General features: G+C 41.1%; 2 protein-coding genes across 2 annotated transcripts; both read left to right on the top strand.

Annotated features, from left to right (window-relative positions):
* The first annotated feature begins 1,806 nt into the window (after positions 1 to 1,806).
* Positions 1,807 to 11,399, top strand: stil (STIL centriolar assembly protein). The gene is made up of 17 exons (XM_020702587.3): positions 1,807 to 1,945; positions 2,061 to 2,152; positions 2,632 to 2,739; positions 3,260 to 3,375; positions 3,466 to 3,653; positions 4,021 to 4,265; positions 4,343 to 4,426; positions 4,777 to 4,863; positions 4,942 to 5,089; positions 5,929 to 6,032; positions 6,110 to 6,218; positions 6,430 to 7,368; positions 7,751 to 7,835; positions 7,909 to 8,119; positions 8,572 to 8,662; positions 8,840 to 9,108; positions 10,671 to 11,399. The coding sequence occupies exons 2-17, from the start codon at positions 2,073 to 2,075 to the stop codon at positions 11,221 to 11,223; spliced, it is 3,417 nt and encodes a 1,138-aa protein (XP_020558246.1). The 5' UTR covers positions 1,807 to 1,945; positions 2,061 to 2,072; the 3' UTR covers positions 11,224 to 11,399.
* Positions 11,400 to 12,344: 945 nt separating this feature from the next.
* serpinc1 (serpin peptidase inhibitor, clade C (antithrombin), member 1) lies at positions 12,345 to 21,221 on the top strand. Its single transcript, XM_004068159.4, has 8 exons — positions 12,345 to 12,735; positions 14,043 to 14,409; positions 14,907 to 15,122; positions 15,253 to 15,390; positions 17,421 to 17,639; positions 18,168 to 18,342; positions 18,995 to 19,059; positions 20,148 to 21,221. Exons 2-8 carry the CDS (start codon positions 14,044 to 14,046, stop codon positions 20,322 to 20,324), a joined length of 1,356 nt encoding a protein of 451 aa, XP_004068207.1. The 5' UTR covers positions 12,345 to 12,735; position 14,043; the 3' UTR covers positions 20,325 to 21,221.
* The last annotated feature ends 6,239 nt before the right edge of the window (positions 21,222 to 27,460 follow it).

Genomic DNA, 27,460 nt, shown 5'->3' on the forward strand with positions numbered 1-27,460 from the left:
CTGGCTCTCGATGATTATGGGCGTTCCCGGGTAAAGCTGTACGTTGATTGGTTAGAGGGTAACAACAAAAGGATGAGATTCCAGAGGACAAAGATTGTTTATGAGAAAGATGACTGCCTACAACAAGAAAAAACAAAGTAAGATTTTCCGTCTGGGTGGTGGGCGTTGTCCTGATGGGATTCAAATTGTTTAATAAAATAATAAAAACAATTAATAATAACAACAATTATAGACCTGATTGACTTGATAAACTAAAATAAAAAGCAAAAATATTTTAATAAAAATAAAACTACATATAGTGAATGATTGTAAGGCAAAAATTAGCACATTTAAAACGTGAATACTTCTACAAAACAAGGATACATAGACATAGGATACATAGGACTGTAGACTGTATAAGAAACTCTTTTATGAAGTCAATGTACCAGCCAGTCATCAAAAAAAAACTTTTTAATTATGCCTAGAAACATACACTCGGTGATTAATTTTGACAACTTATTAATCATTTATTTCTTGTTTGGTCATATGTTAATATAGTTTTATGTTTAAAATTATATATGTAAAAGAAAAAATGTACTCTGCAACAGCAGTTATTATTTATTTAAATTCCACATCCAAATATTTCAACAATAACCTTTAAAATGACCATGTTCCAATCTGACCTGAAAAGCAGTTTGACTGAGAAACGCCCGCTGAGGTCTTTGTCTGCTGATCAGGTTTCTTTCTCTCTGCTGGACTTGTGTTGTGTAACAAGTTGATGAATAATTCCTCTACAGTGCTGATTTTTAGGAAATGAGTCCATGTGCTTGGAGGTGATTCACTCACAAATAATTCAGCAGATGCAAACTAAATGTAGATTTTTTTTGGACAATTCTCACACATTTTTTTATTCCCAAAGGGTTGGTTTTTTAGTATGAGGCCTGTACAGTTAAACAGTGTTGTCAGATAAAGTTGCTAACTCCCACTAAAGATTTTAAGAAATTGATTGGCATTCAGATGTATTAGGAATAACCTTGTAGATTATATCTGCTGTTTACTTATCTGACAGAAAAAAATCATGAAGAATTTTAAAAATGTTACCATCTAACAAGATGTTCCTTTCATAATCTATATTTGACTTTGTCAGGTTATTTTCATTTATCCTCATTAAAGGGTTTTTATAAGTCATACTCTTGCTGCCTTGTTGTGCTGTATAGGGAAGATGTTTTCCTTTCCTCTTTTTTGTTTTGGGTTTGAAGTATTCTCTGTGGGGGAAAAAAACAAGTGTATACACTTCTGAATTAAAGTCTAATGCACTCTGGTTCACAAAAAATGGTGTACTGTCTGTTGTTTGAGTGGATGTAATTTTCTTGTTTTGTACTCTAAAAACATTTATAGGTTGAATTAATTTTATTGGCGATGATTTGGCTAATATTAGATTTAGTCCTGTATGCCTCTGGGTATGACAATGGCGTTGTTTTCTTATTGCATTAATTATATTGTCGGTTTTTATCTTCTCCTCATGTTCGACAAATTATTATTACTATTATTATTGTTAACGTTGGTTTTATTATTATTATTATTAGTAGTAGTAGTACTACTAGTACTAGTAGTAGTAGTAGTAAATTTCAAAATTGTTATTTCCACGTCACTCTTGTGAGTTCCACTCCACACCACTTGGGGCGATAGTTTACCAGCGAAAACAGAAGAAACAAAGGAGTAAACTCGTCTCCCATTGGTCTGGCGGACAGAAAAGCAATCTTCTCATTGGCTAACTGAGCTGCCCCGCCATTGAAGCCCGTAAACAGCGCCAAACCAAACACTGCCCAACTTTTGTTTGTTTTTTTGTCAACTGGTTTTCTGGTTAAATGTAGCAAGTTGAGCCTGTCAATGAGTTAAGAAAAACAGTTTAAGAGGCCGTGACTTTATATCCCGGTAACCATAGTGACGTGTAGAAGCTCGTCTCGTGAGTGAAGCAAACCCGGCGGGACACACACACACAGATGTTTGACTGAGGCGATGGCGAACGTTGGGAGCTAACGTCAGCGTCTTCGCTCTGTTCTCACCGCTCCTTTCTGAAGGCTCCGGCAGGAATGAGTTGTCCAGTGAAGCTCCAGGCTCTGCCCAGCAGTGTCTTCGATAAGATTGTTACGCCGGAAAATATGCGAGTTAGGTGAGTGAAGCGCTAGCAAAAAACATGCTAACCTTTAGCAAACTCATACTATATTCAAGTACTACAAGTAAAGCAGTATACTTACAGTTTACCTTATTCTATTTATATATTGTACATTTAAAATCAATCCAGTTAGTATACTTTTTATAGTACACATAGTCAATAGTAGACTTGCAGTACTTATACTCAAGTATACCACTTAAAACAACTTCAATAAGTGTTCTACTTTTTGCTATAAGGGACATAGGAACTGTTGAGATCATTGATACTAAATGATAGACCTAAGGTGTTCATAGAACATTAAATGTTACTAGATAATTTAAAAAGCAGTTTATAGAACCCAAACTCTTCCTGTAGAATGGTCATACCAAGACAAGAAGTGTATTCAAGTTCTTGAACACTGAAGTTATGAACTGATATATCTTGTTTTTTATTAAGCAGCTCCAATCACAAACTCCTGATCTTCTCTTGTTACTCAGATCCTCTGTGAGTTCACTCTCCCAGCTGAGTTTCCCTAAATCCAGATCAGCTCTGTGGGACGGTACACCTGCCGGAGAAAAACTCAACCTCCAGCTGTGCTCCCACAGGTAAGCACACACCTGACTGAGAGCCAGAAGTCTTGCTTGTTTATAGGTGAACAAATACTTTTTTCCACCTTAATTTGCACACAAAAAAATTATTTAAAAATCAGACGATGTGATTTTCTGGATCTTCTCATTTTGTCTTTCATTGTTGAGGTATACCTATCTAACTTTCATAATTGGTACTTGTTTACCCCACAGTAATCATAGTTAAAAGACTGAAAATAGATCAAAATATGATCGGAGTGGGAAGTATGACTCCTGTTTTACATGTGTTTATATATCCAAACGCTACACTGTCTGAGATCTATTCGTCCACTTTTTAATACACTTTAAAAATGTCAACAGATTGGTTTTAAACAAAGCTCTTTTTTTTTTTAAATTGTCTGAAGCGCCGGTATCTGAAAGTAGGACCCTCAAAATGTTCCTGAATGCATTCAGAAGCAGTTTAGAAGTTTGATGTCAGCGATATTTTACCCTCATCCAGCGTCGAGGGTCCCTGACAGGAGACTGTGTTTCTCTGCAGGAAGCTTCATCTGGTGCTGCAGGAAAAAACTCTGCGTTTGGCTCAGCGGCATGCCCGCCACAGCAACAAACCCAGCCTTCACTTTTTCCTCTTGGGATCAGTGTCAGTTGATGCAGGTCGGACCTCGCCTTCATGTTTGTTCTGAAGACAGACGGGTTCTGTGTTTAGTGGTGTTTAAATCCAGCGGTCTGTTGTCTTCGCTCTAGATGAAGAGGGCATCACAGTCACTTTGGACCGCTTCGATCCTGGCCGGGATCAGGGTGGAGGCTCAGGCCCGGTTCCATCAACCGTTCTTCCCGGTGATGTTGCGGTTCCCTGCTTGTTCTCCGATCGACCGGAGCCGATGCCTGAAGCTGTCATCCATTCAGAGACGGAGTTTCATCAGTGCTTCAAAGTAAGCAGATAGTTGTCCCTCCTTCACCCCCGTGTGCTTTTTTAAAATTTTGATCTCATATATTCTCTTTTTATTTCATCTTGTGCTTCAAAACATATTCCAAAGTAATCTAAAAATAAATTATATTTATTTAAAATTCAAAAATATTCTCCATCTTTTTGAAATATTCATTTGAAACAACTTTCTAATCAGGCTATTAGAAAGTTTTCTGCTTTTTTTAAATCTTAAAGTGCTGCAGACAAACGAACACAAAGAAAATGAAGAACATAAGCAAAGAAATGAGAGACAGGATGGAATTAGAAAACTGAGTGATTGCATTTGGATTGGCATCTGTCTGGTACAACTCCTCTGGGTGGCGCTGTTTCAGGTGCTGCAGCATGCAGTAAGCTGCAGGCAGACTCTGGATCTGTCTCAGTTGCTAAAGATCCGAGCTCGAATCATCTGCTCGCATCAGTCCGATGCCGCTGTCTTTAGTCTCAGTTGGCTGGCCGTCTGTCCAGCCATGAGCGTCGACATCCAGCCAGTCCGACCCCTTCCCATCATCCCCACGGCTCTACTGAGGAGTCTGACCGGCGCTGGCCGGCCCGCGCAGCATTCTAGCCACCAGAGAGGGTGAGTCCTCTTCAGAGATCACGCTGCATCTGTTGGACCTGTCACGGTTTTCCTCTGACGGCCCGCGTTCCAAACAGATTTCTGACCATGGACCAAACCCGGAAGCTGGTCCTTCTACTTGAGTCCGATCCCAAAGCCTCCAGCCTGCCGCTTGTTGGACTGTAAGCTGCCATGTTCTCTGTTTTTCTGATTCGCAGTGTTGATTGTTCATTTAACAGGAAGTTATTGAGTGTGCAGAGGTGGAAGCATCTAAAATACAGAAGAAACAAGTGCAGCTCAAACATCTAAACAGTTTTTCAAATGATTTAAAGGTTTTTACAATAAAATCGATAATTGAAGGCACTGGTAACAAATGACTGTTTGATTTAATGTTTCAAACCAATATGTTGCCATAATTGAAAACATTGCATGTGTCAAATTAAACTTAATAAAGCTATCACCCTAAAACAATGCTTTTACTTCATGTTATTAACTTTGTGATCATTTGCTTGGCTTTCTCATCCTGTGTCAGGTGGATGAGTGGGATCACCCACGTCTACAACCCTCAGGTGTGGGTGTGCAGCCTGAGGTTTATGTTTGGCGCCAGTCTCCAGGACCGGTGAGGGCGGCTGCAGAAACCGCTGCGTTTGAAAGACGTCAAAGTGTGTGTCCCCACCAACCGTCTGCTGTGTTCCAGGGTGCTGTCGGAGAGCGGCTGCTTCCTGCTCGTTGTGTTTGGCTCCACCCACAGAGCTCCACAGTTCTTCCAGTGTCGAGGCTCCAGAACTGGACCGCAGCTGGAATGTCAGATTCTAACCAGCACTCAGTCTGTGACACTGTACCAGGTAACGACACACGGCGGGTCAGATGAGGTTACTGCTGTGTTCTGTTTAATTCTGCTACAAAAATGTGAGAAACGCGTGAACTTTGAACAATTTTGTCTTCCACCACCTTTCTTTGGAAGGCAAAGGGAGTCAGTCGAAAAGTAGCTGAATTGTTTAAAAACAAATTTTCAAAGCAAATTTTTAATTTTATGTGAAAAGTTTAAAAAAGTTTAAAGGTTTAAAGGATTAGAACAATGCAAAATTACTTTTTAAAAAAGTAAATTGTGAAACTGCTGTTCTGCCTAAAGCAGGGCTGCTGATTCTTGGTCCTTGAGATCTACCACCCTGACTGTTGGAGCGGGTCTTTAAATCATTGTATTTCATTCCAAATTAAAATCAGAAGTCTATGATAGGACAATTGAAAAAAGGCAAAAATAGGAAAGTTTACTAAACTGAATAGAAACTTTCTGGAATGTTGCTGACTGAACATGTGACGCCATAGTGGAGATGTTTGGAACATCACATTGACATAAATGTGGTTCATAAAGTGTGTGGTAAGATTTTAGCACAAGCTTGGCTCAAATAGAGAGATGTGCAGAAATCAATGTATACAATCCTCAACGAACGGATGGAATTGTGTACAGCTGCTCAGTGGGCTGCCATGGGACTGAAAGGTTGTGAGTTTAAATCCAGGCCGACTCTTAATGTTGACTCCCTGGATTGGGGGGTTAGACCACCAAATGGTTCCCTAGTGTGGCGGTGTCTGCAGCTCACAGCTCCTTCAGGGAATAAGTCAAAAGCAGAGAACAAATTTCACACACGTAGCTGATGGGACTGTAATCATTTTTTTTTTACTTTAGCAGGTGGTTCCAGCGGATGGTCGGGTTCTGCGCTGTGAGCTGGGTTCAGAGGTTCACAGCAGACAGGCAGAGGTCTTCAGAGCAGCTCAGCGTTCCTTCAGCAGGTCTGAACTTTCACCGTTATGTGGCAGATCAGCACCGTCTTAAAGCGATGGTCCAGCTCACCATTCTGTGTCCCCAGCTCGCCCCCACCAGCAGCCGGGCTCTCTGTAAGTGATCAGGACTCTGGAGTGGAAGATGAGGACCTGTCGCCCCGGCCGTCTCCGAACCCCCACCTACCTGCTCCACAGGTCAGGGGTCAGCTTGTCTGGAATTCTCTCTGTACTTTCTATTCCCCACCAAATCTCCAGTTTTGCTGCTTTTACCTTGAAATCTGTGATATTGTAATTAAGTTCAACAAAGTCCAACTGAACTTAGTGATTTCTTTTGTCTTCTGCTGAGTCTATGAGTAAAAGCGTTTTCTCCTCTTCACCTCCTCATCCTTGGTGTTTGTCGTCTCAGACTCGCAGGGTGCAGCCGTCTGTCCCAGAACTCTCTCTGCTTGTCGACGGCAGCTTCTCCTTCAACCAGAACAAGGAGCCTGACCCCGCCCCCAGACCGTTTCCACTTGAGAGCAAGACCACTGCTCCTGCCACCTCCTCCTTGGCCTCTACTTCTGCTCCACACCTCCACAGCACTCCGAACTCAAACATTCACCAGCCGTGCACTTGTTGTTCCACCCACGCCTACAGCTGCACCTCCATCCACCCCTCCCCAACCCTTCCTCCTGCAGCTCCAACTCCTTCCCATCTTCAAACTTCTCCTAAAGTTTCTTCTGCTCCATCTCCTTCCACCCCCCATCAAAAACCAGTTTGTTCCCGCCCTGTATTTCAACGCCCTCCGGCCTATCAGCTCACTCCTCCACCCATGGAGTCGAACTGTCCTCGTCCTCAATCCCATCAGCAAACTCATCCTCCTCCTAACCACTACTCTGCAGTGCCTCAGACATCCTCCCATCATCACTCTCCTCCTCCTCTTCATCAACCTCTTCCAGGTCCTTCCCTCCTTTCCTCCAACCAGAAAGCTCTTCACCCGTCCCCCTGTTCTCCTCCTCCTCCTGCCTTCACCAGCCAACATGTCTTTCCATCCCATTCTATTCCTGCGCCTCCTCTACCCTCTTCCAGCTGCTCCAATTCTGTTGCCCCACCCTCCCACACTTCTCCTCCCTCCCCTTGTCCTGCTGCTCCTCTCTCCTGCCTCCCTCCTGCTCCTCCCTGCCACTGCTGCCCCCATCCTCCTCTCTCTAACCCAGCACTAGGAGCAGACTCCCTGTCTCCCTCTTGGCTCCCACGCCCCGCCTGTGTGAATCGATGCTGTGATTTGATGTCGGGCGTCGCTCCATCAGACGCCTACCAGCTGCTCCTCCACCAGGACCGCCAGCTGCGCCTCCTACAGGCTCAGGTTTGAGTCTCAGCTTGTTACATCAAACAGCAACATGAGCAAAGAATAAAGAGAAGAACATTTATGAAATAACCTGACAGGCTGCTCGGTAAAAATGTCAGTCTAAGCCAGCAGGGGGCAGAACTGATCAGGTTTGTAAAACTTTTTTCTTTTAGGACCCCTGAAGTCAGTTTGAACCGAAGATCTGCAGAAGCTGTAAAAACAGGAATCTTTTAAAGCTTTCTTTTAGATGTTTCCGTTTCATAAAGTAAGGTTAGAGAAGCAGATCAGCAAAAGTGTGAAAATGGACCATCATGCACTGCAGCAGCAGCTCTTTCCTGTGATTGAAACATGCAGATTTCAGCTTGGGTCTCAATTCCTACCATTTGTCGTTGGGGTGCAGGTCCAGATGCTGCTGGAAGCTCAAAAGAAACTGCAGGTCAACACTCAGACGTCCAGAAGCACGACCAGCGTCGCCGTGGAGACAGGTGAGTGTTTCCTGGCCAACTGCATCACCTGACCGAAGGGGCTGGGTGGTTCTCATCACACTGCTGTCTTCAGGTGCCAGTCTGTTCTGGGGGAGCGGTCCTGAACAGCCTCCCTCTCATCGGGATAACCCCTCCTCCCCACCCAAACTGCCCACCCCATCATCATCATCATCCAGCTCCCCAACCTCATCACATGACCCCTGTGAGAGGAGAGCTGTGGGAGGAGCTGAGAATGGTGACATCACAAGTCAGGAAGCACCGTCCTCCCCTCTAGTTCAGCACAGGTGAGTGAACTGCTTTGCCTTCATTTGATCGCTGTAGTTCAGCAAACACAACTAAATAGAGGAATTACAATTAGGCCTTTGATGTAAGGCTTTTGGGCTTATGTAAGGTTTTTTTTATCCCCTGTCATCACGAAAGGCTCTCTGCAAAGAAATTCTATTTAAAATTTAAACTTCAGCAGTGATCCATCCATCATTTATTCTGGATTTTTGAAGGAAGTTTTTGTGTTTTAATGGAAATACAAGCTTTAAAAAACCTGAAAAATTTGTTTTATTGTGTTTGAACAGACAGTAAAGTATTCAACCAAATGATGATCTCCAAAACGGATGATCTTACAAACATCACAGGAGAAAACTTATCTTCAAGCAAAGCAGAAATGTTTTGAAGGAAATGAGTCATAAAGTTTTGAAAATGTTGTAGTCTTTGAAAATGAATGATTTTCTTCTCTGTTCAGCCTCAGTGGTTTACAGAGTCCAGTTCTGGGAGAAAGTGTCAGCATGTATGCACCCAGAGACGAGCAGCAGAGCTTCTACAAGAACCTCATGGTACTGCATCTTTTCAGACACTTTAATGCTCAGAACCAGGCGGATCAAGTCTGAGTTTGTTTCTGACTGACAAATATTTTTTTAAGGATTTTCCATGTTTTGCAGTATAACTGTTCTTATTTGTGCATCATGATTGTGTTTTTGTGGAGGAAATCCCTGATCCCCGTTTGTTCTCAGACTCAGCTCCACAGTCGGCTCCAGGAATCAGACGACAAACAGGAAGTGGAGGAAGATTCCAGGAGGAAGAGTCAGCCCTCCTCTGACCACTCCCACTCTTCCTCATCGGCCTCCTCATCCTCATCCCAGAAGAAAAAGCTGCAGCTTCGGGAAAGAGACCCGGTGGTCACAGCCACCGTTCGGCAGCTGCAGCAGCTTGGAGTGGAGGTGGACGAGGCAGACTTGATAGAGTCTGACAAAAACAGGCTCAAAGCCGTTCAGAGCGCCAGGTACTGAATTCAACTGAAGACTCAAAAACACCTTTTAAAAAGTTTACTAGGAAGTTAAATACAAAGGGTTGGTTAGGCTTAAAAAAAACGAATTGGCTTTATATTTATTCTTTTTTTTCTCTCAACGGGGATTGCAAGAGGAATAACAAGTTGCCAACAAGGAACTTTAGTCTCAGTTCATTTTCAATCTTTCCTACTCTGATCATCTTTTGATCTATCGTAACAGCATTTCTAGTGGTCTTTTAATTATGAATTTGCCATTTTTAGTCTAAATCAATTTTAAGAGTGTAGAGTGACTGGAGTTCATCAGAAAATTCACTTCTGAGTTGTGGGCTGGACCATTGACACTTAGTAACCCCATCCCCCTCTCTTTCATCCATCTGTTGACCTGTTCTCCTGCTAGCTTACAGCCCCTCACTACCCCAGGCTAACATTAGCAGTGCAACAAAAATGGTGGAAATTTTTGAGCCAGGTGCTAACTACTTAAGCAGAACAAAGACACACATGGATCTAGTTGTCTACATGTGGATGCATCAGAATAGAGCAGAGCAGGGGGCTCGGGGGCTGCTAGAGTCACTTGTACGTCACACTTTTTCCAATGGAATTTTTTTGTCTGCTCCTGATTCACAACGATTTGAGTAAATAAATACTCAGAAATGCAACTTTAAGTTTAATTTTCTTTTTATGTGTGTCCTCCATCATCACAAAACACCATCAGAATGGGTCTTTAAGTAAATTACATTAATAAAGAGATTTTTCTGACATGCTTTAGCTTGAGTAAGTCCTGTAAATAGCATAACATAGCTGTGCATGAACAAAAGAGGCTGGTTTTAAGACAAAGAAGAAATCACGAGACAAACCGTTTCTAACAATTAAGAACATTTTATAGAAACCACATCAAAAACTAGTGATGAAGCACCTTTGTCCTAAACATGATTCAAAGCTCCGAGGCTTCAGTCCAACCCAGAACAAGAACGTCTTAGCCGTAGTCACAACTGCCCCTACGGGTGGATAGTGGCTGTCTGCAGGTGAGAAAAGGGCAAATCTGTACGGGGCAAGCAGGTGGTCTTGAAGGACATATCAAGGTTGTAGACCACTCAGTGAGCCTGCAGACCGAAAATGTTGGTGCACATTTTGTTTTTTTACGGGCGACAGTTCATAGCAAACAAACGTCACATAAGGCAGGCGAGAAACAAGCACGTCGTTTGGATTCTTCATTTATTCAGCCCCCCGAGGCCGTTAGTGCTGTTCATGTGATAAGGGTGCCTCTGCACAGGAGGTCCACAAGGACGCAGAACAACTGAAAAAGACCCATGAAACTGCGAAAAGTGAATGTGGGAGACTGCTGAAATGATAATATTATTAACAAAAAGATGTTTAAGTTTAGTATGTTTTTACATGTGTCGTTGTAGCAGTTATTTTTTCCTCAAATCTTCTAGAATCCTAAACTGCATGTTAAAGTTTTGCCACTTTATAGTAGAAACACTAAATGAACCGATGTGAAGCACAGATGTTGCAGTTCGATCCCTGATGTGCTTGATGTGGTTCCTGGTTGTTCCCAGCGTGCTGGCGAGCATCAACCCGGCGGCGGTCGTCTCCAGGCTGAGGGTGTCCGAGCCAACAGCCAGCGCCCTCTGCCCTGGCGGAAGTGTGGATCTAAGTCTGGAGGCCAACGCCATCGCACTGCGTTACCTGAGCGACTCCCAACTCAGCAGGCTGTCTCTGGGAGGCCACACCCCCCAGCATATACCCACACTCTCCTCCAACGACTCTCTGCTGTCTCCTAGCAACATGTCTCTGGCCACCAGAAAGTACATGAGGAGGTATGGGCTCATAGAGGAGGAGGGCAGCGAGGAGGAAGAGGAGGACAACAGGGTTCAGAAGGTTTCAGCTCGCCGGCCGCTGACGGCTAAGCTCCTCCCACAGAGCCAGGTCATCCGGGACCTGCGGCCAAAAATGCAACTTTTAACCGTTAGCAAACAAAACGCGGACGACAAGGAGAACTTCTCGGGAAGAAGAACCGCTTTGATCCGGGCGGAGAACCAACAACCAGAGGGCTCAGTGGGCAACATCCTGGACCTGAGCCGCCTCAGACAGCTCCCCAAACTCTTCTGACCCTCAGCTGTCTCATCCTGTGGCTGTGCTGTGAATGGACCCTCTAGTTCCTCCAGTGGACCTGTATTCTCACTTTATGAAATGTTTTTGTATTTCTCCTTTTTCTGTGAAATGTTTTTTATATCTGTAAATACGCGTGTGAAGCACATGAAATAAACTTTTGATTTTAAGGAAAAGTAATTCTAAATGGTTATTGATCAAAATGTTGTGTTCATGTTTTTCGCGTCTTCTTTTTTTTTACATTTTATTTTGTTCATAAAATTTCATAAATGAATTTAATCACATTTATGAAATTCCAAAAGTATTTTGTCTACAGTAAATCATATGTTTGTTATAATGCAACTGGTTTTAGCCGTTTAATGTGTATTTTATTAGATTATCCAACAAATTTAGGATCATTGTTATGCAGATTTCTAAATTTGCTAACATTAAGTCTTTTTTTTCATTAATTAAATAGTAAAGGGCTTTTTGAGCTTGACATTTACGTAATAGCTGCAGAATTCTTGAATAGAAAATAAAGCAAGAAAATCAAAAGCATTTTTTTAACCGGTCTGTAACTTTGCCCATGTTTTTTTTTTTTGGTGAAGTACTTAACATGGGAATGGGACTCAATAGAATATTTCTTTTCTTCTAAACTAGTCTCCAGTGGCCATTTACAGAATTGCAACATTTCCTAAACGTCCTAAAACCCAAATAACAGGAATGCAAGGGATGTTGGATTATCTTTACAAATATTTTTTTCATTGTACTAAATGCACTTTTTGGATTAATAACTAACATCGTTTTTATTTTACATCATTAAAAAGTCAGTAAAAAATCAAACTAATATAAATGATATTTATTGAAAGATGTGAGTCTAAAAAGTCTTATCTCATTTTAAATCATTTTGCTTTTTAAAATAATCAAATAGGTATTTGTAAAGAAATCAAGTTCATATGGAAATCCAGGCTTGAATAAGATCTCAGATCACACAAAACAATAAAATAAGAATAAAAACATTGCATTTTTAATCTTGACATGTAGAGAAACTGATTTAAATTCAGAAACGTTTTTTTTACAACTGCATGTTTGTTTAAAATAAAAAGCATTTTTCAAAATTCCTGTTGTGTAGTTCTAATTGTAAACATTGATTTCAATAATTTCAAATAATTTTACATTTTGAATAATTATATTTTCTTTAGTAAATATCAAATAAGTTATAAAAATATATTCAAAAATGTACTTGTATTTAATTTCAACTCAAACAACTACATGTATCCTTTGGTAAAAGAAAGTGATGTTTTGTTTTGTTTTTTTCTCCTATCCCTGCCCGGGTACTGATCATGTGGGGGTGGTTCCCAGTCCTGTTGACTATAGCAGGTCCAGTCATTTCCTGGGATCAAACTCTGAGTTGTTGTTGACCGGCACAGGATCAATGTCTCAAAGGTTGATGTGGTGTTTGAGTGTTCTGCAGGACACTGACCTGAATTCAGCTGAAACTGCACACATTTGAACACACGACCAACTGCTCAGGTAAAGTACTGATTTTTAACTCCTAACAGCGAAAAAACGGCATATTTTGGATGAAGAACAGTTTGCCAGAAGGTGATGTGAGTCCACCAAATGCAGGTGCAGAAAGACAAAATTAGTTCAATGTATGAAAGAAAAATCGATGCACAAAAACAAATCTGACAAAAAGACAAAAGTCATCTTGAACTGTTTATTGATATTCAATATTTTGTCTGTTTTTGTTCATGTTCGTGTGTGAGAAAGTCTTGTAATCAATAGCTCTGACGTTGAGTTTCTTAACAAATTGCTCAAAGTTTTTTTTAAAGTGATCTAATAATTTTTAAAGTAGCCAGGACTAAAAAAAAAAAAAAAAGTAGTCAAGACTTTAATTTCCAAGACATTGACACTGAGATAAATTGCTTTAAAATTCTGATGCTAAAAAAAAATCCAAACTGCCATCTTCGCGAGGACGTTGCAGAAAAAAGATGTTCTGACCAAAAGAGAAAACCTTTTGGACAAAGTATTTTTAAAGAAGTTTGTTGTGGGGAAAATAGCTGCAAAAAATGCCCAATTTTGACTCTAGGACAACTTTCATAAAGGTCAAAGGAAATGTTTACAAACTTTCTTTTTCTTTCCTATATTAATGTGATTAACACATGTACTGACCTTTGTGTATTTACTGAGTGAGTACATGTACATTCAGCTTTATTAACAATATTTTTTGTCTGGTTTCTATGATACATTTTAACAAGGAGTGGAGCTGTGGATTGTGGGTAATGCAGTTTACTCATCTCCAAGGCTGTGACCAAATTCCCTCACAACTAAGAAACGATATAGTGCGGGACTATCTAGTGCCCTGGATTTTAAAGGCAATTTGGACACCAAGCTCACTCTTTTTATTAACAGCAAATATGATGTCACAGATTTCCTGAAGGAAAAACCTAATAAAGTTTATGAAGACTTTATTAAACCACTGTGACGATGAAAACCTTTTAAATGACAAATTGTTGAAACATAATGCATTGTGGTCTGTACTTGCCAATCCAGTGAGCATTGATGCATACTGGATTTTTGCAAAACTTCTGGGAAATTTCTAGGGCACTGAATTTTGGAATTGTAGATTTGGACACCCCGACAAAATGGCAAACGCACTATACAGCGCACTAATCAGTGAGTCATGACTGAGGAAGTTTGGGAACAAGCATAGTGTTGATGAGTTTTTTCCTATATAAAGAGTTCCTTTGAAACTTGTTATTTGGGAAAAACACCAACAATAAAGTGATCAAATGTGTCTTCTAAAAGTCTTCACCTCTGATTGGTCTCTTCTCTAGAATGAGGGCTACTCATTGGCTTTTAGTTTTGGCTTTCCTCCCCTCGATCGTGCTGGCTCAGCATGTGGACATCTGCAACGCCAAACCCAAGGACCTTCCTCTCGAACCACGTTGCAGCTACCGCAGCCCCGATTTGGAGACCCCCGAGGACCACACGCCAGAGCCCAAGGTGGTTCCAGAGTCTACCAACCCAAGGGTGTGGGAGCTGTCCAAGGCCAACAGTCACTTCGCCCTGTCGTTCTACAAACACCTGGCTGTCAGCAGGAAAACCGAGGAGAACATCTTCATGTCGCCCATCAGCATCTCCACCGCCTTTGCCATGACCAAGTTGGGAGCCTGCAACCGAACTCTGGAGCAGATCATGAAGGTTAGCAGGTGGAGCATCGCGATGCAGTTTCATACACTTTTTATCTAGTTTGTCGGTTAACCTTCACGAGAGACACAAAATGTCCTACAGTTACCTCTGTTCCAAAAGATGGCGTAGTCTTTTAGAATTCTTTACAACATTTGAGCTGATCTCATCCGTTAAGTAAGACAATGAACAGTCAGTAGGGTGGATGACATCCATGTTTAAGTGTCTTTTCTAAGCTGCCACAAAAGCATTTTGATCAGAAAACTTAAGAAATGCAAAGGTTTTCTACAACTTCTGGGTGGTGTCTTTGGATCCAATGAGCACCAGACAAATCTGTAGCTGCACTCCTCAATCACATCTTTATTGTGAAATCAAATAGTAGATCTACCTACATTAGACTAATTTCCCCCTCTCATCATATAAATTTTTTTGATCTACAGTATTACAACGAAAACAATTCTGCTGCTTAGGACGTGTTGAAATAGACCCACAGAAAAGTGTTTGTCCTTCAGGTCTTTCAGTTTGACACCATCAAGGAGAAGACGTCTGATCAGGTTCATTTTTTCTTCGCCAAACTGAACTGCCGATTGTACAGAAAGAAAGACGAAACCACAGAGTTGGTCTCTGCCAACCGGCTGTTTGGAGAGAAATCGCTGTTTTTCAACGAGACGTTCCAGAACATCACTGAGATGGTGTATGGAGCCAAACTACTGCCACTCAACTTCAAGGTGAAACGTGTCTTCATCGAGGAAACAACTGAAGCTGCCATTTGTTTTTCAGCTTTAAAGTGGTCTAAAAAAACAAACATGTCACCAGACATGAAACAATGTCATTTCAGTAGTGACTGTGCTTCTGCAGATGTATCCAGAGCAGGCCCGGATCACCATCAACGACTGGATCTCCAACAAGACGGAGAACCGGATCAAAGACACTCTGCCATCAGGAGTGCTGGATTCCAACACGGTTCTGGTTCTTGTCAACACCATCTACTTCAAGGTATTCAAAGTTCTGATAAGTTATTGGTGCAAAAGTAAAAAAAAAAAAAAAAGGGCCAATGGAACCAAACTGATTTTATGCAAATGTTAAGCTGCGTTCACAATGGGCATGTGGTGTGTGTTCAATAATTCAATAATTCAAGAACACAAGTTCTTGAATTCGTATTTAGGTTGTCGTGTTCACACTGGACAAGCAGGGAGGGGCTTCTTCTACCTTTTCTTCTATTTACTAGCTTATGGCTTACAGTTAGAAGAGCCTTGGTGTGAAATTTCTAGGTGATGCAAGTCTCGCCTTTTCTCTCACAGCTCTATTCCGACATATGAAAGACTTGGTATCTTAGAATTCTGGCCAGGCACAAATCCGAATTCCTCCTTCATTATCAGTTTTCAACGGTTGGCACTTGTGTGAATTTAAAAGGATGCCGTCCATACCTCACTAACGAATCGAAGTAACTGATTAGTCAGAGTTCAAAGGGTTCATCTGAAGTGGTAGTTAAAATGCATGTTGCTGAGGGGGTGTAGGTACCATAACCGTTCGGCCTGGAACTTCCGTTCAGCAAAGCAGTTGTCCTCAAAGGGCCAGATATAACTTATACATGTAACTAAATGTACTGAACAATAAACGTGACTACTCCTTAATGTTAAATAACTAATTTATTTATTTATCATAACTTTTTAAAGTGACAATTACAGTTGCATAGAAAGCATATGTATCCTTGTTACTCTAACATAAATCCTTTTTAATTTTGTCCATTTATTAAAACCCACATAACTCCATTAATGAAGAATCAAAGTTTCCAAGTGAATAAAGAAAAATAACATAAAACTGAGCTAGAAAGAACATGTATTACACGTGCAACATTTTACAAAAAAAGGCTGCACACAGCCTTGCATCCAACTGATGGTTTGATGAAAACAATTTGTCTGCATACACACATAAGACCTGCAAACACTGAATAACTACAACAGCAGCTACACATAAAAAATATGTAAACAACTAAAAAAAGAATATTTTAAGAAATTAAAAACTTTTATGCTCTTGCGGGCCACAGGAAGGGACATGGCGGGCCACATTTGGCCCCCGGGCCTTGAGTTTGACACATGTGCACTACGGTAACCCCACTTGGACAAACTATATAGCGTCGAGATCTGCTCGGGCTCTACAAAAATTTTAATTTCACGTTCCGTTTTGTAACCTACAGTTATTTTCCCTCATAAATTGTGTCTGAAAATATTCTTTGAGAATTATTGCCACAATCCGCTTGTCATTCCAGTTTAAGTTCAGCCATGGCTGAAAAAGTTGTTAGCACGGCTAAATGTTTGTCTTCCGGGTCCGCTCTGCCAGTAATAAAGCACTGGGCGCACGGAGTAAAAAACACTATAAGCGGACATAATCATAGCAATAATAAAGGCACATTTATAATCTCGCTTTATGTCGGAGCTGTGTTTGTGTACAACAGACTTCATAATATTTTCTTTTATGGTAGTATCGTAATTTGTCCAGACCAATCACTATCTGACACGTCGTCGGACCAACGTACAGCCAATCACATAATGTGACGTCAGCATTAGTCCCAGGACCCCGAACGGAAGTTCCAGGCCGAACGGTTATGGTACCTACAGCGGTGTGAACGTAGCTTCAACCTACGTTTAAGCTGTAAGCTAAGTTTACACGGAGCATGTTAACCCACTGTGTTCACACTGGTCTGCCAACCTAGTTTAACTTTTAATGAGCATTAATGCCCACAGGTTTGTACAAAGAGTCCAAAAAAGTTCTGAAAAATGTGCATAGTGATGCATGAATGTGAGATTTTAACGTGAAGCCCAAAATATTTGCAAATTGACATAGACCTTTTATTGGAAGTGGTCGCTTGAGTGCATGTTGCCAAGAGCGCACGCAAAGGTGGAAAGTTCAGGTTGGTTTTTTCTAAATTAAAACAAAAGCAGTCTAAGAATTCAACAAATAAACAAAAATCGCTTGTGCTATTTGTTCTTCGAGTAATAACTAAAGACCTGTTTCCTGCCTCTTAGGGTCAGTGGAAGAAAAAGTTCGACAAGAAAGCTGTGTTCTCCTCAGATTTCCAAGTCAGCAGCAGTCACAACTGCCAGGTCAACATGATGTTCCAGGAGTCCAAGTTCAAATATAAATACTTTCCCGATGATGAGGTGCAGGTGCTGGAGATGCCGTACATAGGCGATGACATCACTATGGTGATAATCCTCCCCAGTAGAAACACACCGCTAAATCAGGTAACCACGACGCCATTTTTCCAGCAGCAACAGGAGAAACTTCCAAATGAGACCCAATTAAGAGAACTTCAATAGAAACACAAAGACCAAGACAGATCATCATATTTGACATGTGCTCATATTTATCAAGAGTATTTAAAATTCACTTCGGATTAAAGCACCTTTAAAATGCAGATTGATAAAAAGTGTTCACTCGTTTTTTACCTGTTGGGGGCAGAAACGCATATACTGTTGGCCCAAAAGTCATAAACATTTGTCATTTTTATTTTGTTTTTAAGTTATCATCATCTGTATTCTTTTTTAATTATTCTTCTAGCAATTGATGTTTTTAAGGAATTTCTCACAAACATTTTAAGATATTTTTTAACGTTTTTAGCAAAAATTGTATACAAATATATAACTATAAATACAAATAAACCCAAGCAGTTTTTTTTCATTTGATGATCATTTATCATGGACGGTTGTCATTTTCGATAACCGTCCACGTTCTAGGCCTCATGCTACAGAGGTGTTCCTGTGTGTATTTAGGTGGAGGAGAGCCTGAATTTGAAGAAACTGAACAACTGGTTGGATCAGATGACGGAGACCTCCGTCTCCGTGTCCATCCCTCGCTTCAAGGTGGAGGACAAGTTCAACCTGAAGGAGGTGCTGCAGGAGATTGGACTGACCGACCTGTTCAGCGCTGAAAACGCCAGCCTTCCAGGTGCTTTATCCTGAGGCACATCTTCACTGCCAGTCATAAGTCTTTTTTGAGATCAGAGAAAATAAATTCATTTTTAAAGAAAATTTGGCTTTTTTTATTACAAAAAGTTTGCTAAACACATTTAAAATAAAACACTAGTTTTACTAAGCTTGTCAACTCGGTTCAAGTCATGGCTGGCTCTCAGTATGACTACATTTTCCCACAGTGTTTGTGTGTTATTGCAATTTGCTCTGTTGGAGCATCAACCAAGTTTTAGTTATTGTGGATTTGAGCTCAGAAATATGAACTCTGTGATCAAAACCCTCATCACATTTTACTTGGTTAATGGTACACTACAAAACCTGAGTCTTCAATCTTTCAATTTTCTGTCTTGCAAGAAAAATTATTAAGAACATTTTCAATAGCAAAATAATCTTAGTTTATCTTAAAATAAGAATTCTTGGTACGGCCATTTGTCTTACCCTGTTGGCAGAGTTTTTTTTTTGCATATTTAAGAAAAATCTGCCAATGGGGTAAACTTATTTTACTTTCCTCTAGGGGGCATGTTTCTGTTTTTGCAGTGCAATTGTAAAAAGGAAAATCTTTTAATTTTTACATTTGCCTCCAAAGAGAATATCAATCTGTGCTTCAGTGAAGTCTGTTTGTGCTTCAGGGATCCTGGAGGACGACTCTGATGGGCTCTTCATCTCCGATGCCTACCACAAAGCCTTTTTGGAGGTCAGTCAGATGAATTTTATGTAAAAAACAGCAAATAAGGAACAAAAATAAGGAAAAACTACCTAAAAAGCATGTTTTGTTATAAATAAATGAGCATACGATTCTTCAAACACACCTCTTCAGAAAAGATAAATGACTGACATCACAAATCAAGTCAGCCAAGTTTGTTTGTTTTATGCTAAATTAGCTTTAAAATGCTAACCTGACAGATAAAGGTTTGAAACAGCACAACAAGGATGGAAAAACACAATGTTTCATCTGAAATCTATTAAAAAACTTAACGGATTAAAAATTCAGAATGTGTGAGAGTCTTGATGAAAATCTAAACATTTGTGCATTCAAACTATGTTAGAATATCTTGGCATAATTATATTAAAGTCATACTCAAATCTGCTTTTGATGTATTTTCAAAGCATGCAGTGGTCTTTTAATTATGATTATGTCTTTTTCCAGGAGATAGTTTCTGCAGAGCAGCATGAGTTCATTAGAAATTGAGAAATTAATTGTGGTTGGAACTATTGGCACGGAGTAAGCCCGACCACACTTCCCATTATCCATGTGTTACACTCAACCCCTGTTCTAGCTTACAGCCCCTCTCAACTCCAACCTAGCATTATTGGTGCAACAAAAATGGCGAGCAATATAGCATCAACTTTACTGTTGAGCTCTGATGCCACTCTCTTAATTTAGTAGTAATTCCTAAGAATTTACATTTTTTTTCTTCCAAAACAAACCTCAAAGATTGACTTTAAAAGTAGGTTTGAGTTTAAGCTACCTCAGCTTAGTCCGAGTAATATTGTGAAAATCCTCAAGGTTGATGAATTTCTTTTTATTCTGAAAGATTTGAGTTTGATTTCCAAAAGATTACTAATATTTTCTGGGATTTTTAGCAGTTCAATATTAAACACTAGTGCACGCCCCCGAAGTTTAATGATTCTGACAGGGTTTAAACACTAGTGCACGCCCCCGAAGTTTAATGATTCTGACAGGGTTTATGGATGACTTTAGGACAAACTTAGGAATTCCACCACCGTGCCGTCATGATGTGTAACAGAGCAGCAGTGATGGAGGTTATCATCTGCTTTCAGGTCAATGAAGAGGGCAGTGAGGCGGCGGCTGCCACCGTCGTGCTTGCTGTCGGACGCTCCTTCAACCCTTACCGCGAGGTCTTTCAGGCCGATCGGCCTTTCCTGCTCTTCATCAGAGAGTCGACCATCAACACGCTGCTGTTCAGCGGCCGGGTGGTCAACCCCTGTGATCAGTAAATCCCACTAACAGACACTTCAGCCAGCATCACTACGTGATCACCTGTAAAAAGGTACAGGACAGCTGAAAAGAAGTTTAAAAAAAAAAGAAAATATAGAGTGTAAAGGAATTCTGTGCAAGATGATACAGAGAAAGATTGAAGATACATCTAGAAAGTAGAAAAGCTGAATAAAAGCTGAAATAACATTGAGTACTTTGTATGATGTCGGTTAAATTGGTCACTATACCAAAACAGTTGAAGGAATACGCACTTCTGGTAATCTTTAAGTTGGGTTTATTATGATCATTAAGAGTTATGCAATAACAACATAGTCTGGTTTGATTTGATTGATTTTAAATAAAATTGTTGTTAAACACACAAATTCTGAAGAAGAAAAAAGTTTTTATTATTAAAAGTTTTTGTAGTGTTTTAATGGGAAATATATGAGTGTAAACAATGAACACAACTTGTTTTATTTGAACATTTTTTCTGCCAATTACTGTATATGCAAAGCAGCTAGAACTTAGCATGCCAAAAAATTTGACACAGTGGTGCAGTGGTTAGCCCTCTGAAATGTCCTGGTTCAAATCCCAGCTAGGACCTTTCTTGCATGTTCTCCTCATGCATGTGTGGGTTTTCTCCGGGCACTCCAGCTTCCTCCAAAAAAACACGCTTCATTGGTTGATGTGTGTATCTCAAAAATGTCCCTAAGTGTGAATGTGTGTTGTTTGTGGTCCTGGTGACCTGTTCAGGCTGGACCCCGCCTTCACCAAACAGTGGCTGGGTTAGCGCCAGCAACTCTGTGACTCTGAAGGAGATTCAATGGGTTCTAAATATGGATGGACTGGTTCTTCTCTCATTAAGTTAATAATCAAAAATGGCAACAACAAAAAATAAAAATATGATTTGATCATAAGTCGTCAAGTCCTTTACTTATAATGACTTTGATTTTGTTCAGATGTTGGAATAATCATGGTAAATGATTTTCAGATTAACACTATTCACAACAAGTTAGGGATATTTTTATTTACACGAGTCTTTCTTAATATTTCGTTTAAAATTTAATGAAATATGAATGTAATATGCCATAATGACACCTTGACAGCGACGTCTCATGCTCCTCACAAACCTCATGATGTTGTTCTGAGGCAATGTGTTCCACTCTTCCACAAATGCATCATGCAGTACTGCAGGTCACTATGGAGTGGTGTATGATCATCCAGTCTCTGCTTCAGCTGGTCCCAGACGTGCTCAATGGGGTTCAGGTCATGGGGTCATTGCTGGCCAAACCAAATGAGGCTCTCCCACTTCCTGAAGTTGAGCTGTGACAATTCTGGGACCACATGGTGGAGCATTATCAACCATGAACAGAAAGTTGTAAAAGTGCTGGTAGAATTGGGTTCTAGGATGTCTCTGAGGTAAAAAACATGCAGTGACTGGACCATCTACAATAACCAAATCAGTGTTGCACTGATTGGTGAGAACTGCCCAAACTGTCCTCCACCAAACTGAACCCTGGGGTCCATGTTGATCTCAGTACGTCACTCATCTTCCCTTCACCAAACAACCATATTTGTGCACGGTGACCCGACAGTGAACAGGACGGTAGACCAATGCTACATTGTCCAGTTCACACGGTCTTCTGCCCACTGCAAACATTCATAGAAGTGTTTTGCTGTCTGTGGATTCACCTGCAACAGTCATCTGGCATTCAAGTCAAAGTGGGTTGTGAATGGTTTGTCTGGAAACCGTAGTACCCCTCACATCTGGGAAACAGGCTGGCAGCTGTCTGGTACACCATGTCTGAGTGCAGAGGTTGTTAGGTACTGGTCATGGTTGTGGTCATGACACTGGCGGGCGGGACTCCACTCCTGGTTCCATCACAAATTGACAGTAGTTCTGTGTCTTGATGCAAGTCTGCTGATGACACTGATGACCAAGTTGACCTACAACATCTGACTGTCTATTACCAACGTGAAGGCGCAGTGTGACCCGGTGCTGCTGCTCCTCTGTTACGTGACATTGTGTGTTCATGGCTGTTTGAATGATGAACATGGATTGACTTACTGGCAAAATCTGCGTTTCATACTAACAGAATGCTGCAATTAATGCCACAATGAAAAGGTTTTTCTTTTAAAATGTTTTGGTTAAGTATGACACACTGAACAAAATAAGACCATTGTGTGGAAAACTCAAAATAAGGTGTCTATCACCTCAATGCAAATACCTCCTTATCCCAAAAATCTGTGAAGTGAAACAAACACTTTAGACGACATCCCCTGAGTTTTACAGTATCACTATCTTATTGTGAGTAGTGTAAGTGGTGTGCAGGACTTAACAATGAAGAGGCAACTCGCTGCTGCTTTACACTTAAAGTGCTTTATTTCCTTTGAAGGAGATGCAACCTGTGAGTGATCTAGTGGTCATAATAAAAAGGAAGCTTCTTCACATTTTTCTAACCTAATTGACCTCCTGACCTCCAGCCCCCCCCACACACACACATCATTGACAACAGAGACATGCAACATAAAATAAAAAAAAGTTCACATAAAACCTCTCAGGTTCATCTACATTTTTTCTTAAGTACCCCCTTTCAAAGAGACGTTTACGTTATTCAAAGTTAATTTACTAAACTCGGCTTATCTCTGATTAATTTTCTGCTTTGATATATTAAGATATACTTTTGAGGAATAAACCACAAACCTTATTGAAGATTTCAAAATAACTGGACTTATAGTCAGGCATGTCGTGTTATAAGTTACAAGATATTAATTATGCTAAACAGCGGCTCGACTGAGTAAAATGTTAAACAAAAAGAAAATATCTTTGTAGCAAAGCAAAGTAGAACCTGAATTGGCTCAATAAGTCCAAAAAAGCAATGAGGAATTAGTATGACATACGATGTGCGTAGAAATTATCAGGGAAACAGGTAGGAAGGTGCTAGGTGTGTCATCTGGAAAGAGGAAAGACGGTAAAGAGACTTGGTGGTGGAATGGGGAAGTACAGGAATGCGTCCAGAGGAAGAGGTTGGCTAAAAAGAAGTGGGATGTAGAAAGGACTGAGGAAGGTAGACAGGAGTACAAGGAAGCGCAGCGTAGAGTGAAGAGAGAGGTGGCAAAGGCCAAACAGAAAGCTTACGATGAGCTATATGACAGGTTAGACACAAAGGAAGGAGAGAAGGACTTGTACAGGCTAGCCAGACAGAGAGACAGAGATGGGAAGGACGTGCAACAGATAAGGGTGATTAAGGACAGAGATGGAAAGGTGCTAACAACCCAGGAGAGTGTACAGAAAAGATGGAAGGAGTATTTTGAGGAGCTGATGAACGAGGAAAATGACAGGGAAAGAAGGGAGGAAGATGTGGTTGTTGTGGAGCAGGAAGTAGCAGAGATTGGAAAGGAGGAGGTTAGGAAGGCTCTGAAAAGGATGAAGAGCGGAAAGGCCGTTGGTCCTGATGACGTACCTGTGGAGGTATGGAAGTGCCTAGGAGAGACAGCAGTGGAATTTCTAACAAGGTTGTTCAATAGGATTTTAGAGAGTGAGAAGATGCCTGAGGAATGGAGGAGAAGCGTTCTGGTTCCGATCTTTAAGAACAAGGGTGACACGCAGAACTGCAGCAACTATAGAGGAATAAAGTTGATGAGCCACACAATGAAGCTGTGGGAAAGAGTAGTGGAAGCCAGGCTTAGGAAGAAGGTGGAGATTTGTGAGCAGCAGTATGGTTTCATGCCCCGTAAGAGCACCACTGATGCCATTTTTGCTTTGAGAATGTTGATGGAAAAGTACAGAGAAGGTCAGAAGGAGCTGCATTGTGTGTTCGTAGATTTAGAGAAGGCGTATGACAGGGTGCCGAGGGAGGAGCTGTGGTACTGTATGAGGTCGTCTGGAGTGGCAGAGAAGTATGTCAGAGTAGTTCAGGACATGTATGAGAAAAGTATGACGGTGGTGAGATGTGCTGTAGGTCAGACAGAGGAGTTCAAGGTGGAGGTGGGACTACACCAAGGATCAGCTTTGAGTCCTTTTTTGTTTGCTATGCTGATGGACAGGCTGACAGACGAGGTAAGACAGGAATCTCCCTGGACAATGATGTTTGCGGATGACATTGTAATTTGCAGTGAGAGTAGAGAGCAGGTGGAGGAACAGCTAGAGAGGTGGAGGTTTGCTCTGGAAAGAAGAGGCATGAAGGTCAGTCGTAGTAAGACAGAATACATGTGTCTGAACGAGAGGGATCAAGGTAGAAGCGTTAGGTTACAGGGGGCTGAGGTGAAGAAGGTGCAGGAGTTTAAGTACTTGGGGTCAACAGTTCAGTGTGATGGGGAGTGTGGAAAAGAGGTGAAGAGGCGAGTGCAGGCAGGTTGGAGCGGGTGGAGGAAAGTGTCAGGAGTGTTGTGTGACAGAAGAGTGTCAGCAAGACTCAAAGGAAAGGTGTACAAGACAGTGGTGAGACCAGCTCTGCTCTATGGGTTAGAGACGGTAGCAGTGAGACAGAGACAAGAGGCTGAGATGGAGGTAGCGGAGATGAAGATGTTGAGGTTCTCCTTAGGAGTGACCAGGTTAGACAGGATAAGGAACGAGTACATCAGAGGGACGGCTCATGTTGCCTGTGTCAGCGACAAAGTCAGAGAAGCCAGACTGAGATGGTTTGGACATGTTCAGAGGAGGGATAGTGGATATATTGGTAGAAGGATGTTGGAGATGGAGCTGCCTGGCAGGAGGGCAAGAGGACGGCCAAAGAGGAGATACATGGATGTCTTAACAGAGGACATGAAGTTGGCTAATGTTAGGGTAGAAGATGTCCATGATAGAGTGAGGTGGAAAAGGATGATTCGCTGTGGCGACCCCTGATGGGAAAAGCCGAAAGAGAAAGAAGAAGAATTAGTATGACAGTGATGATGATGATGATGAGGTTTGTCTGTTTTTCACAGTTTGACAATGAAAAGCATAAATGGAAAAGAGGAATCCTTAAGGCAGAATGGTCAGATTGGGAGGAGAAATGACAGAGAAATGTTTTCTGTAGACTGGAAACACCACATTCGCGCTGTTTCCACACATACGATGTGCGTAATAACATAAGGTTCAACATAAACAGGACTTCACTATTTACTCCTGTGGGAAATTTGTGTTAAGAGTAAATATTGTCAGAAATCAACAAATGAAGAGGTGTGTGGTTAGGTTTCTGCAGCAGTCTGGATGGAATTTTTCCATTTCAGTTCCATGGACTAGTGCTCATGTTCTTTTTTCAGCCTCTCTGAAAATCTCTGGCAAAAGTAAAGATAGAAGGCGTACATCTATTAGAGGTAACGAGCATTCCCATAGGAATGAACTGATCTCTGGTTGAGTTACATACGAACACACGAGTGAAAACTGAGTGAAGATTTCTGCTTCTGACAAGTTCTTGCTTACATTTTTTTGGTAAGGTTGGTTCACTAACTTGCTCGAGAACCATCAGAACAATGACTAATGATCCAGGGGGGAGCAAACAAGCAGCTTCTCATTTTTGCTTTTGTGTCAGATTTTCCAACGTGTGTGTGTGTAAATAATGAGTTCAAAAATGCATGACAGCGCTGTGATCTGACTATTCTCCCTGTAGACTCCTTTAGAGGATCCGGACCAGAGCGGCTCAGCTTATTCCTGACGTGAAATGATGTGTTGCTTTGCTGTAAAGTTGTAACCGCGTTGTTTTCCAACTCAAAGCAGGAAGAAAAAAATAATTAGTGACAAAAGGAAACATAAAGCGTAGCATTTGTGAAAACACACTCTTATATAGATATATATAAAAAGTATAATCTCTTAGTTCCAGGAGTTTCAGATGAAGAAAACCAACAGTTTTAATTATTGTATCAAGGGCTGAGCAACATGCTTTTTAAGTGAAATTTTCAGTTATCTAAGCCTGAGTCACAGTCAGCAGGGTTTGATTTTTAATTTTTGCATTTGTTAAAAGGACTTTTTCCAGGGGTAATAGGAAAAAGAACATTGTTCTTTCTGGTGAGGACTTCCAACTGTTTGCAAAACCTTCTGGGAGGTTTTCTCTCACACTGTAAAAACTACAAGAAAACACAGATAAAGCAGCAGCAGCAGCAGCAGCATGGGGTTACCAGCAGTTTTAACTAGATTTAAAGCAGAAAAGGTGTAGTTGGTATCTAGCCATTGGTGAAAAAAAAGGATAAATGAGTGAACGCACTCACATCCCAGACAAAACCACAAGAGAAAAGTTCTGCCAGACATGAGAATGATGTCAAATATGTTTTCATTTTTGTCATTAATCCGCTCTTTTCTATGGTTGTATTCATTCGACCACACAGAAAACAAAAAAATTTCTTAAAGAGGTTGGTGGTGTGCTTTAAAGTCATTTTCAGTATAAGACTGTGAACAGTTTAAAAAACACACCTGTTAAATAAACTACAAACGAAGTGAAATAGCAAATAAAGTGATCAATTTAAACCCAAACCTGCATGTGCTGCTGCTTTGATCCTCCCTCCTCATATTGCCCAGCCCCGATTGGTGTCAATTCTGTCATCCACCACTGAAAACCCCACGATCATCTCATCACATCTTCTCATTTGTTCATTTGTAGGTCAGTTCTTTGTTGCAGGGTGCAAACCGCACTGAGGTCATCCGTTAACGCTCTGCTACGAAGCGGAAGGGAAACGTCCACTTGAGGGAAATCGAAGAAGAGTCTTTATACCTGATAGTTCCTGGATAAGCCTGAAAGAGTGAGCGTCGCGGCGGCTCCCGCCGTGAGGAGAGCTGGAGTCACTCGGAGCGAGGAGCAGAGCCGCTGGCTTTGCTTGCATAAAAAAACATTTACCGTCCACTGAGAATCGGATTCACAGTCCTGTAGAAAACAGTAATTGGCCATTCGTGTGCTGCCTGCTAAACCTGCGTACAAATGAGTTCAGTTCATCGTTTTGAAAGAATACATTTTTCCATATGCAGGTATCAAAGTTTAAATATGTTTGTCTGATATTATGGTTCCATTTGTTTATAGCTCAGCTTTGATAAAATCTTTGCACCCCAGTTTTTCTCGCCTGTTAAGTGCTGAAGTGATTATGGCCATGCCTTTTTCTCCCCCTGTGATTGCCAGATGGTGCGACCTGGTTTTGGCCACAAGTAGGAAAGACTTCTGGAGACCTTTATTCCCCCATTTCATTTCTC

This window comes from Oryzias latipes, chromosome 4, assembly GCF_053564925.1.
Source record: "Oryzias latipes strain Hd-rR chromosome 4, Olatipes_Hd-rR_3.1".
NCBI lineage: Eukaryota > Metazoa > Chordata > Actinopteri > Beloniformes > Adrianichthyidae > Oryzias > Oryzias latipes.

Excerpts from the sequence above, each read along its gene's own strand:
- stil (XM_020702587.3), top strand. The coding sequence starts at position 2,073 with ATGAGTTGTCCAGTGAAGCTCCAGGCTCTGCCCAGCAGTGTCTTCGAT. Across the intron at positions 5,090-5,928 it reads AGTCTGTGACACTGTACCAG|CAGGTGGTTCCAGCGGATGG; the intron begins GTAACGACACAC and ends TTTTTACTTTAG. Across the intron at positions 8,120-8,571 it reads TCCCCTCTAGTTCAGCACAG|CCTCAGTGGTTTACAGAGTC; the intron begins GTGAGTGAACTG and ends TTCTCTGTTCAG.
- serpinc1 (XM_004068159.4), top strand. The coding sequence starts at position 14,044 with ATGAGGGCTACTCATTGGCTTTTAGTTTTGGCTTTCCTCCCCTCGATC. Across the intron at positions 14,410-14,906 it reads CTCTGGAGCAGATCATGAAG|GTCTTTCAGTTTGACACCAT; the intron begins GTTAGCAGGTGG and ends TTTGTCCTTCAG. Across the intron at positions 17,640-18,167 it reads GAAACACACCGCTAAATCAG|GTGGAGGAGAGCCTGAATTT; the intron begins GTAACCACGACG and ends GTGTGTATTTAG.